This window comes from Grammomys surdaster, unplaced genomic scaffold (genome assembly GCF_004785775.1).
Source record: "Grammomys surdaster isolate TR1022 unplaced genomic scaffold, NIH_TR_1.0 100, whole genome shotgun sequence".
Lineage (NCBI taxonomy): Eukaryota > Metazoa > Chordata > Mammalia > Rodentia > Muridae > Grammomys > Grammomys surdaster.
This window is the reverse complement of record NW_021604579.1, coordinates 9,137,923-9,151,435: the sequence shown is the minus strand read 5'-3', so window position 1 is coordinate 9,151,435 and position 13,513 is coordinate 9,137,923. Positions and strand designations below refer to the sequence as shown.

At 33.5% G+C, this 13,513-nt stretch overlaps 1 protein-coding gene across 1 annotated transcript in view; it reads left to right on the top strand.

The window, feature by feature from the left end:
• Faf1 (Fas associated factor 1) overlaps positions 1-13,513 on the top strand; it is a 300,812-nt gene that overhangs the window by 175,610 nt on the left and 111,689 nt on the right. The window contains exons 10-12 of the mRNA XM_028787832.1: positions 4,006-4,132; positions 5,058-5,121; positions 6,047-6,128. Coding sequence (XP_028643665.1) covers positions 4,006-4,132; positions 5,058-5,121; positions 6,047-6,128 — 273 coding nt within the window. The remainder of the gene's footprint in view (positions 1-4,005; positions 4,133-5,057; positions 5,122-6,046; positions 6,129-13,513) is intronic.

Here is a 13,513-nt window from a genome sequence, read left to right as displayed (position 1 = left end):
GAGGGAGGGAGGGAAGGAGAGAGAGAGAACATGTACAAAACCAGTGAGTGGGTAGATGAGAAAGGCTGAAGGAAAGAAAGGGAAGGGGAAAACGATGTGATTATTTTTTAATTTCAAATAAATTTTTCTTGAAAACTTTTTTTGCATATAGTACATTCTGATCAACTTCCCTCCCTCCAATTTTTAGATCCTTCCCACCTACTCAACTTCATACTTTCTCTCTCTCTCTCTCTCTCTCTCTCTCTCTCTCTCTCTCTCTCTCAAAAGCAAATAAACAACAAAAACAAAAAGATGAGAAACACAAACACACCCCACAAAACGGAAGCCACAATATATAAAAAAAGAACACTAAGACAAAAGATGCCTAAGCAAGGTAATCTTGAGACACAAGGTCTACAAAATTTGTGTTGACCATCTACTGGTGTTCGTGAGGCCGGCCCTGAAGTGTGGTCAATATATCCAGTGAAACTTTATTGCAGAAAACTAAGTTTTTCTCTCCAAATAGGTTCTAATTACAGATAGCTTCTTGGTTTAAGTGAGAGCCTGTGACCCCTCACAGTGCTGGGGCTCTGGCTTGGACATGTTCAGACACTGTACATGCATGCTTCTTTTGTCTCCGTGTATATGTATAAGTCCTGCTGTATCTGGAGGACACTGTTTCTTCTATCACCCCTCACTCTTAGAATCTGTCCATGTCCTCTTTGAAGTAGACTTCTCAGCTTTGAGGGGGATATTTTGATGAAGAGATCCCATTCAGGATTGACTGTTCCAGGGTCTCTCACTCTTTGCCCATTGTCCATTTATCATGTTTTGATTCCCATCCAAGATGAAGTTTCTCTGATGAGAAGTGAATGAAGCACTGATCTTTAGGTATAACAGAATGTTGTTAGGAATCATTTTATTGTTATGTCTCTTTAGCAGAACAGTAGTATCTTATTTTCCCGTGGGCCCAGGGCCTATTTGGTCTCAGGTTTTTAGCCATTTGAACAGTGTCAGACGTGAGTTCCATCTCAGGGAATGCATCCTAAATCTAATATCTGCAACACCTAAGACCCATTATTCAGTTTGCTTTTCTTAATTGTGTAGTTTTAAATATCAAGTTCTTTGCTAGATTTTTCCCATATAGTGTGCAACTCTTCTTAGTACCAGTATTTCCAAATGTGTTCTGCAGTAGTGAAATCTGACTTTGAGTCTGCATTACGTACATACACCAAGTGGAACTTTGATGTCTAAATCACATAATAGGTGGTCCATACATGTCTGCCAAGGGAACATCTGCTTCACTTCTTTTTGTTTTAATGCTAAGTATTAGTTCTAAATTTTTATTTCAAACAACTTACCTGTTACCTCCTCTTGGAAGTTTTTCCTGATCCACTTATTAGTTTTAAAGTGTTTGTATCATAACATTTATTGGTCAGCATTATAATTGTCTTCATAAATCATAGACTACTGGTAGAGGGGCATAGCCTGTTTTCTTTTAAATGAGTCTGGAGAATATAATGGAGATTTTCAAAGTGAACAGGTTAATAGAACAGACAAAACAGAATCTCAGATTTTCTTAGCTGTTTTAAAAATGTTAATTGATTCTCAAGATTCAAAGAATTTTATTGCAACTGTAACAGATACCAAAAGATTATTCTCATCAGCAAATATTAGTGAAGGGAAAAGATTGCTTATCTCATTTTTTTTTTAAAGAAAAAAAGCTTTTCCTAACCTGTTAGGTAGCTGATAAGAAAATGTGAAGAGATTGGTAGTTCCTTATACATAATTAAGCAGCTCATTCTTGCAGATACTTCAATAATTCATACTTGAAATATACTTTTTTTTCCAATAAAATTGGCTTTTTAGATGCCTCCATTCAAAGAGGTTGTATGATTTCATTTTCTAATATTCTAAGAGAATTCCATGCTTTGTGTAAAAACTGTATACTGTGTCATAGAGAAAGTTAAACCATTGTTTATAAAGTGAGGCTCTGTTGTTACAGCAAGTGGCATTAAAGACTCCATTTGGAGAAGCACAGTAGATATAAGACAATAAGAGAAAGGAAATTAAAAAAAAAAAAGAATGTTTCTTGGAATGGTAAATACTACTAAGCAAGGTAGGGGAAGTAGTGAGGAGGTTTTCAGTTTAATCCTTGGTATCTTTTTACTTGCCTATGAATCTGACTAGACACTGGAAAGGAACCTGCAGTGTACCTTACAGACTTTGTGCTCATGCTTCTTTAAGCCTCAAATTTTAGGCACCTTCATGTTATAGATATTTGACTGGATGAAACACACAGGGAATTCAAAAGCATCTTATACAGTAATTTCCTCATGTTGTGGTGACCCCAACTATAAAATTGTTTCGTTGCTACTGCATAACTACAAGTTTGCTACTGTTATAAATTGTAAATATCTGATATTCAGAAGGCAACCCCTGTGAAAAGGTCATTGAACTACCAGGTTGAGAAATACTGATTTTATAGTAGGTGTTCATCTTAATGTGTTGTTCTGAAGAAGATCTCTACCAATTTGCTTTAAAATGGACAGGGGGGTCAGAGAATATAATATAGGCTCTTGAAGCCAAATCTGAGGACTTGAGCTCCATCCCTGGCACTCACATATAGTGGAGGGAGAAAACTGACTTCCCAAGTTTGTTCTTTCTGATTTCCACATGTGTACCATGGTACATGCATGCATGTATGCATAGATGAACAGACGAAAAGAGAGATGGGTGAGATTTTTTTTAATGGAAAAGAGTTTTGAATTTTTAAAAATGAGATACATTAAACCAGGGGGAGATCTTGAGTTTGTAGAACAAAATTCTAAGGTGAAGATTAGGATACATTCAATCCTAATCATTACTTTTACATATAAAAAGTAAGGCTTTTATAATAAGTAGTAGAATCTTAAAATGTTTCAGCAGTCTGTTAAATGGATACAAAGAAGAAAAGGCAGAGTCGCAAAATTTTTAAGTAAATAAAGACACTTGCTGCCATATCTAATGACCTGACTTTGATGCCTGTAACTCACATACTGGAAGGAGTCTGACTTTTAAAAGTTGTTCTCTAACCTACACACATGCACGCAGGCATGCACCCACACGCACATGCACACCCGCCTCTACAAACAATATTAAGTTTAATTTTAATTCAAACTCTTATGTGAAATAGTTTCTAGTATATTATAACTTAAGTACATAGCACTATATTTTAGAAGGTGAAACATTTATTTCCTGATAGTTTTTGTGGACCATTTGTTGAACATAGGATTGCCACTGAGCCAATTGCTTTTCTTATCTTAGACAAGGTTTGAACTTTATTGGTACTCATTACCCAGTTCAAATATTTTAAATCTTAACATTTTAGAATAGTATCTTAATCTAGAGAATAGCAGACAGGTTTTTATTTTGAAGCTGATATTTTTAATATGTTAAACTTCAACATGTTGCTGTTACAGAATAAGTGGGATATGTTTATCAGTACCTATCACATAGTAAATTCTCAATAGCAGCTTACTGAATTAAAACATGCTACTATATTTCATGGTTAGTAGCCTTCAATTTACATTGATTCATGCTTGTTTTATGTATCTCCTAATGACACTCTTAAGAATAGGATAACAATGTTTGTCTTACTGAGGTTTACTGCAATCAGGAAATGACAAGTCTGAATGCTGCCTTGTTTCTGATTGATAGATTCATATAGTAGAGTGAGCCTTTTGAGAGATTCATAGCTTAAATTTGTCTTTGAGTTTCTAGTTGTACCCACTGGGCGTTTGTTTGTGCACTATACACTAGGATACCACAGAAATCTCGATCTTTGTTGCATTTGTAACTGTCCTTGATTTTGTTTAGAAATGTTTGTGAGCTTTAAAATGAAAAGTTTTAAATTAAAAAAAATTAAGCTTGACTTTAGTAGATGGTTTCATACTTGATGAAGTTTCTATCTTATAGCAATTATATAGCTTCAGAATTTGATATGTTAAAATCAATCTGAATCTGATTAGGACTTTCCTTAAATAGCAAAGCACGGATGTTCATATGGTTAGTGATAGTGACGGAGATGACTTTGAAGATGCTTCAGAATTTGGAGTGGATGATGGAGAAGTATTTGGCATGGCATCATCTACCCTGAGAAAATCTCCAATGAGTGAGTATTCGTAGCTCTTTGGGACAAGCATTCTAATTCTCCCTTCTAGTATTAAACTTAAAAAGAATAGTGGACTTTAAAACCCTTATCTGTAAGTTTAGACGTGGACTTGCATCATTAGAACCACAGTCTGTTGAATTCTGATTTTTTTACTAAGCCTCCAGATTTTCAAACTGCTAGTTAAAGTGACAAAAGTGTGTAGTAAATATTTCAGTGTATAATTAGTTTCAGTTCTATTTGTTTTTTTTTCTTAGAAGTTGATTGACAAACAGCATACTTTCTGTTGATAAGTACTTGTTCCCCGTGTGTCAGAGATGTCAGTGTGAAGATGAATAGTAATATTACCTTTATATTCATTGTTGCTATCCATTTTTAGAAGGAAAAGCAAAGTAGAATATATGTGCCATCTTTCTCATTTTCACTTATGAGATGCATGATAGAGAATAAGAAAGAGTGCTATATGCAACATGATTTCTAACATAATTCCTTTTGTGACCTATTCACTTGGTAAAATTGGGACTACTTTTGACAGAAATTGATATAATATTTATATAAATTTGATAATTTTCCAATTAGTGAATCATTTAAAATACTTTCAAATATTATATAATTTAATCACAAGATTTCTATTTTAAGAAAATTGAAATCCTAGTTGACACTGACACATTATTTAGATGCTTAATAGGATTGTATCTATTCATTGGAATTTTCTTAAAGATTCTTTTTTATTCTGCTTGATAAAATCTACTAATGTATGTTAAAAATGTCCCATCAGATATATCACAGAAGCTAAACTTAATTTTATTTCCTCTTTATTGATTAAATATATTTCTTATATGTGGGATTAGATGTTATGTGGTTTGTTTTTTGTGTCTATTTGTTTTGTTTTTTTTTGTTTTTGTTTTTTCTTTTGTTTGTTTTTTAGTGCCAGAAAACGCAGAAAATGAAGGAGATGCCTTATTACAATTTACAGCAGAGTTTTCTTCAAGGTAGGGTTAGGATATTAACTATAAAATTGATGTTCTTTTATACTACTGTGATTTTTTTGGTGTAATTTTAATTAGAAATTGTTTACCATTTCTCCATAGACTATTCAAAGGATTTCTTTATCAATTCATACAATGCTAATAGAGAAAGTCATACTATTCAGTGTGATATAATTACTAAACCATTTGTGACAATGCAGGAATATATTCAGTTCATCCCTGTATCTTTATAAAAGTTTAATAGATGGATCATTCCTGTAGTGTCTTATGTTTCTCAAAGGAATAGAATATATCATAATAATTTTTAGTATATCTTAGAACAAACAAAAATCATTTACTCAATACTAAATTAAAAGATAATTAAAATTTAAATGTAAATAAATTTTTCTTTTAACTTTTGTTTTTGGATTCTTTAGTATTTCTTTTTAAGATGTTCCATAAGTTCTTTATATATTTTGGAGTCTACTGGAGTGTTTAAAGATACTGTTTAATTTTTACTCTGATATAAATGATATTCTTTCTTTAATGTTAATACTATAATATGGAAACATAAGAATCAGTTTTGTTCTTCTGTGATAGTATTCTCAAATAAATGAATTAAAGAAAAAGTTAATGTTACTCCAAAATCTGATGAAATTAATTAGTCAAGAAGTGCTACTTGTGTCATAGTTTCATAACATATATATATATATATATATATATATATATTTCATTTTAAAAAATTTCAGTGTTCTAATATATTTGTACAGACCAAGAAGAATTTTTAAAATTCACAAATGTCATTCAGGCATTAAAAGAAGTTAATTGGGTTTTGGTCTGTACTAGATATTAGCCACAACATTTACTTATCATTCATTTGATTCAATTTGTATGACTTTGGTATGAATTTCAAACATGTCTTTATTCATATACATAATTTTTCCTATAGATATGGTGACTGCCATCCTGTATTTTTTATTGGCTCATTAGAAGCTGCTTTCCAAGAGGCCTTCTATGTGAAAGCCCGAGACGTGAGTACAGTTTTTTGTATTCTGATCAGAGTTGAACTATATTTTTTACTCCCTGGTCTGAGACAGTGTTTAATATTTTTTACAATCTTTTGAGATTGAAGTCTTGATTTTGTTTCCATTCTTCTGCCAACCTAATCTTCGTCAAGATGCCCATCTCTATTGAGGCATTATATAATGTTGTCTTTTGCTCTTGCAGAAAGATTTGTAACCTGGGGCATATTAGAGTTGGTGGACATGCTTACAAGGAGCCAAACTTATGTTCATGCTGTCAGTTGTATGAATGAAAACTTCCTGATAGAGATTTGTTCTTAATACTCTTCCAAAGTGCTTTTTCCTTTTAAGTAGCCCTCATTTATCTGTGAAAACTACATCCTAATGCTCCCAGTGCTTGTCTAAGATCTTATAGTGCCAAATATAAAGATTCAGTATCCCTAACTTAAAAATCATAATCTATATTTATTGCTCCAACTTACAAAATTGTTTGAACCACATGATATCAAAACTTTTAATTTCCAATATTTGAATTAGGCACAATCAACAATAAAGATTACACAAACATTCAAAAGTCTAAAAGAACTAAACATATTCTGCCATACTTCTGTCCCATGCACTTTACATAGTAACTACCTATGATGAGGTGGTGGGTTGCTGTTTTGTTTTGCCTTTTGTTTGTTTGTTTGTTTGTTTGTTTAGGGGCAGAGGGTTGCTGTTCTTGTTTTTCCATGGAGGGTTTTTAGTGTGTGTGTGTGTGAGAGAGAGATTTGATGGTTTGAGGTTTTTTTGTTTGTTTTGGCTATACTGTGAATTGAGCCCACTTCCTGTAGGCTTTTAGCTTCCAGAAAGGGTCTCACTGAGTTATCAAACTGCCCTCAGCTCACTCTTGTGGCCCAGACTGACCTTAAACCATCTTCTCCTACCCCCATTTAATTCTGATTTGTAAATTAAATTAAAGACATAAGAGAGTAAGAGCAACTAATTAAAAATTGGAGAGATGAATCCACAGTTAAGAATGTATACTGACTGCTCTTAATAAAGTAGAGTTTAGTTCCCAGCACTCATATTAGATGTCTTTTACACAGCTAATGATAAAGTAAAACAATTACAGCAATATTCTGCAATAAAAGTTAGGTAAATATATGTTTTTCTCTCTTAAAATACTTTATTTACGTTTTCACTTAAAGGACTCATTTTACAGCACAGTTGAACAACTAGCATCACTAATCTTGTTTTTTAGGGATTAATATAAAATAAAACAAGGCTTACTTAAAGACAAACACTGCAGTGCAGTGCCAGTCTAACTTCTAGACATACTAACTGCTAACTTTCCAATAGGTTGGTACTATATACACCATGGATACCTAGTCAAAGAGGTGACCCAAAGAGCCTTCTCTCTCTGCCTTGCTATCACAGGTTTTATAGGCTGCCTAAGTGTCTGAGCCTTTCACATGGGTGCCAGAGATCAAACTCATGCGTGTTTACACAGCCGTCTCCCCAGACCTCAGATCAGTCTATTTTTATGATAAAGTTTTATTTTAATCACTCTCAGATTGAAAATGGAGAATATTAACGAGCAGAAAATAATTAAAACTGCATTACTCAGAACTAAAGATGTAACTTTCTGATAGAGTATATGCTTCACATAAAGGAAGTCCTGGTTTTGACCCCCAACCGATACATACAAAGCAGTATTTTTAATCAACAAATAATTAAAATTTCATACAGACTTTAGTGTTTATAACAACTAAGCTTTTGGAGTTTAAAAATTTAAACTTTACAAAAACATTTAGGATATATTATATATTTGTTAGGCTTTGGTCAAACAATTTCAAAACAAATTAATACTCCTTAAATGTTACTCATACATTTTGCAAAACAATGAAGTTCTCCTGTTTAGCCAAAATATGGTTGTCACTTAAAACACGATAAATGATATTCCAAAGTTTCAGTTCCCCAGTTAACATAGATATTTTTTCAGTTTCATTTCAAAAGTTTCTGTGTATGCCTTTCATGAATGGCTTTGAATGCTTATGCTTAAATATGGAGTTTATTGCCAACAAAAGAACTTTTATTAAATTGTCATGTAGATTTATTCAGACTGAAAATCTCCGGAGGAATATAAGCTCTTGTTTATTAACTCCTGAATATTTCTAATGAAACAATTGATCGTTTGCTTTTATTAGTGTCTAGGTGTTTTAGCAGAGGTGGTTCACAGATACATATAATTCATGTTTTGCTTATTAGAGTCTTACCAAATTTACTAACCTCTCAGGTTCGCTAAGTTGTCTTCATCTTTCCCTTCTTACTCAAGTAGGTTGCTTTTTCCTTTGTTCACTCCTCTTTCCAATTTATACTTAATGGATAGTTTATTTCATTTCTCAGAGCACAAGAAAATACACATGGTGGATAAATTGTTCAAAATTAATATAAATTAGTACATTTTTTACAGTTACCAAATAAGTTTTATTTCACATTTTTTTAGGGTGGCAGACTTGCTTCGAAGTCTAGTCTTTCTGCCTCTGCCTCCAAAGGGCTAAGAATTCAGGGATATTCCACTATGGACCACCTAATTACTTCCATGTAGTTGTTGACAACATAGGAATAGTAACACTGCTTCATATTTCTATGATATTATGTCATTTATTAGTCATTTCCTAAATAGTATTACACACTAACGAGATAGGGGCATTTAGTATTTAGATTCCCATCTTAAAGATGAGAAAACTCAGGGGGGGAAAAAGGTATTATTTTTCCAGAGATACATCAGTAGTAAATAGTAGAAGCAAAATAAAAGATCATGCATTCCAACACAGGCAAGTAGGGTGTGTGCTGTACCACCACGTGCAGACATCTCTGCTCTCTACTGCACTGCAGGACACAGTTACAATAGTCCATCTCTGTGTATCAGATTTTACATCTCCAAGTTAGGACAAATCTTTTTTTTTTTTTTTTTACTTTCTCAGTCATTTTTAAGAAAACAATTTGCTAATGTTCAGGTATTTTAAGGCAAGTATGACTGTTACTGTGGCACTTTGCTTAAATTTTTTTCATCTTAAATATCATGTTAATTTAAACTTTAGGAGGCACATTAATTTTACCAGGGCAACAGATGAGCCTCAAGCACCAGCTTTCTTCACTTGAATTGAGAAATTGAGTTCCAAGAGTAAATAAAAACAAGATTGAAGGTTTAAATCCTCTACTAGGCTTTTTGAACTTATATACTCATTAAATGTTTATTGGAGTGGTGGGATTACAAAGGATTTAGGGAGCTTCATCAACTGGTATATAGTTAATCACTAAGTAAAACACTACATTTGATAAAGTGTTTCTCACGATGCCACATTCAATCCATCTTAATGAAAACTGCTTCCAACTGATTTGATTTGAGAGCCCTAGTTGGTGAGAGTATTCACAGTTCTTTCTGTCTTTTCTTGAGGACTTTACAGTACTGGCTAAAGCAGTTCCAGTTTGTTATGAATTCTTACATTTTTTTCTGACTTCTGATAACACCTTCATCAGCTTTATAACCTTTCTTGCTTTTAACTATGAAGCATGATCACTCAGTTAAGAGTTATACATATTTTTCACATGTCTACTTAGTGTCTGGGATACAGAGATTTCTTAACTCTGACAAATTCGGAGATTAGCCAGTAACACCAGACAATGTAAACAGATCCATGTGGTATAATGTGACTTAAAAGCAATAGGAACAGGTACCTTATCTGCCTGTAGAGAGGTCCTGGGAAAGATTTTTAGAATCTCACTAGATTTTGAATCGGAATCTTAATGAGATGGGTTCTTGCTTTGTAACCTGGGTGGGTCTCAAACTTGAGATCATCCTACTTCAGTTGAGACTGCAGACAAGTATAGACCCTGCTCTCACCAGAGTCTTAGGTAAATAATACATGGGCAAATAACAGAATTTTTATAGGATTGGAGATTTTTAAAGTTATGCCAATGCAAGATAAAATGAGAAAACTATAAACAGCTTGATGTTATTGGGACAAACCCCTAAATGCTAGTTAAGAGTTACAAGTATAAAGCTGGGAAAACCAGTGGACTCAGTCCTTAATGATGGTTTCCAAAGAGTTCCCATTGACTGTTCCATTATCTTGGGAGTTTTTGAAGATGATTCTCCTGGCACTCCCTATCTCTCCTCCTGCTGCCTCTGATGAGTTTTCTTCTACTATACCACAAAATGTTCCCTGAAGAATGATTGAGGAGTCTTAGTAACAGAGAAGTCGACAGCAAGAAAATCTCCCTGGCAGAGCTTATCTCCCATGCGTCTTTCTAAGAGAATGGGCTTTGGTATCAATAATCTTGTTGCAGTCCTTAAAATTGACATCACATCCAGACCTTATTTTGTAAATGCTATGCATTATTTAAGGAAACCAGTGCCCAGGTCCTGTTTTTACATAGTAGCCCTGTTGCCCCCAAATAACAGCTTACAGCCTGTCTCTAAACTTCATGAATAGCAATAGAATGAAGATGATGGTGGTAGTTACTTTATATGGTGACTTGAGAATGAATTGGGATGCTTTCCATAAGTATCTTGGAGCATGTAAAGTAACAAAACTAATTTTCTCATTGAGTCTATTGGATATCCCTGAAAGTAATTTCAGGGCTTCAAGAACCTTGTGAATACCCCAACCCCTAGTTGAATATTTCCCAATAACAGTATTTCTTCATCTTATTTTTATTATATTTATTCTTTTAATCAGATTATCTTTAGGAGCTACTATTTCTTCTGCCCCAGTCTGAAAGAAACCTAAATGCCATCATTGATTAGTATCTTTTAAGAAAAATTAATTCTGTACAATTCTGTTGTTACAGTTTTAGTGTAACTAAAATGTAGATACTTTCATATCCTATCATTGAGAAAACCAAGGACTTTTTTCTACTTTGAAAAATATGCCTAGTCTGCTTATTTTGTTTGAATTTTTTTTTTTACTGAATTTTAAAAAATTTCTATTGAATTCCTTAAAGACCAGGCAGTATCTTAGAAAGCAATTTTAAGTGACAGAGAAGATGACATTCTGCTTATATATTATAGAAAAACTGTTTTTCAACATACAAGTACTGTTTGGTATATACAACAATAATCATAATAATAGATGCATTTTTAAATTAGAAATAAAAGTTACCATGTAATTGTGAATCTGGAAATAACAAATATTTAATATGATTACTTTTAAAAAGAGATGGTTAAAAACCTATAAACCTGTATCAGGACTGAAAAGATGTTGAGTTCATAAAGTTCTTGTTGGTAAAGCATGAGGACCTGATTCACATTTTAAGCACTCACATAAAAACCAGGCTGTTATCCCAGCACTGATGACATGGTAACAGGTGGATCCCTGGAGCTCATTAGCTAACCAGCCTTGCTCCATCAGTGAGTTCCAGGTTAAGGGAAAGACTCTGTTCTAGAAATTAAGGTGAAGAATGATTGAAGAATACACCAATATGGAAGACACCAACTCTATCTTCTATATACATATGTGTGTGTGTGTATTCATAAATAAAAGTACTCACAGAGCACCCAGAAAGCCAGGCATGGTGGCACATATCTTTAATACTAGCACTCCAAAGGCAAAGACAGAGACAGGCAGATCTCTGAGCACAAGGCTAGCTGGGCCTATACATTGGGTTCCAGGCCATGATGATGACAGTTGTAAAAGGCAAGTTCATAGATTTAAGTGCTACATAAAAAATGGAGGTTGGGAGGTCCTCATACCAGCAAATTAATAGTCCACCTGAAAGCTCTAGAAAAGCTTTCTTTTCTAGAAGAAATCACATGCAAAAGGAATAGAAAGGAAGAAATAATCAAACTCAGTGCTGAAATCAATAAAATAGAAACAAAACAATTACAAATGATTGCAATTACAAAGGAAACAGAGTTGGTTCTTTTGAGAAAACCAATAAAATCGACAAAACCCTTATCCAACTTAACTAAAAGGTAGAGAGAGAATATCCAAACTAACATAATTAGCAACGAAAGAGGACATAACAACAGACAGGCACCAAGGAAATTCAGAGAGTCGTGGAGGTATTTTAAAAACTTGCACTTACAAAGTTAAATCAAGATCAGATAAACAATTGAAACAGACCTGTAGCCCCTAGTGAAATAGAAGTAGTAATGAAAAGTCTACCAACTAAATAGACCACAGGACCAGATAGTTTTAGTGCAGTAATTCTACCAGACTTTCAAAGAAGAGTCAATGTCAATACTCCACAAACTATTCCACAAAGTAGAAACTGAACAAACATTGCCCATTTCATTTTATGAGGCCACAGTTCCTCTGATATCCAAACCATATAAAGAGCCAACAAAGAAAGAATAACAGATATTCCTTATGAATATAGATGAGAAAATACCCAATAAAATACTTGCAAAACTGAATCCATGAACACATAAAAAAGGTCATCCATCATGCTCAAGTAAGCTTCATCCTAGAGATGCAGAGGTGGCTCAACATATAAAAAATCAATAATTGTAATCTGCCATATAAACATACTGAAAGACACACACACACAAACCCTAAACAAAACAGAAAACATAATTAACTCATTAGATGCAGAAAAGGCCTTAGACAAAATCCAACACCCCTTCATGATTTAGGGTTGATGGGTTGGGTAGAGGGTAAATGTTTAAGGCCTGGCACTGTAATACTTCTGTAGTCCTAATTCTTAGGAGGTAGAGAAAGAAAGATTACAAGTTTGGAGGTTTTCTAAAATACATAATAAGTTTGGAAATAACTTGGTATACATGAGATTTTATTCTTAAAAAACATAACAGAATAAAGAAACAGACACAAAAGCTTACATGTTTTATATAAATATAGCCATGCAAACAAAATACGTTGCTTTATTATTAGATGTTTTTGCTAAATATTATGTTAGCACCATTTGGAATGTCATTAATTCTTATTCTTGATTATTAATTCTAATTAAAACTTTAAACCTCCCCCCACCCAAAAAAAAAGCCAGGCAGTGGTGGCACACACCTTTTGTCCCAGCATTTGGGAGGCAGAGGCAGGTGGATTTCTGAGTTCAAGGTCAGCCTGGTCTATATTGACTTGTCATTTTCCTTATTGACTAATGTCTAATTGACTATTGTCATTTCCTTATTGACTAAAGCTTTTTTTAATAGGTAAAAATTGTTGTTTGTAACTGAAAGATTAACATTAATAACGAAATAGCCTCCAGATTTCTCTTTTCTTTCTCCAAGTCACAGGTCTTCTGTCTGGTCCTAGTATGGCATATCACAGAATCTGAAACTTGGTTGTCTTTTTTTCTCTTCTCTTCTCTTCTCTTCTCTTCTCTTCTCTTCTCTTCTCTTCTCTTCTCTTCTCTTCTCTTCTCTTCTCTTCTCTTCTCTTCTCTTCTCT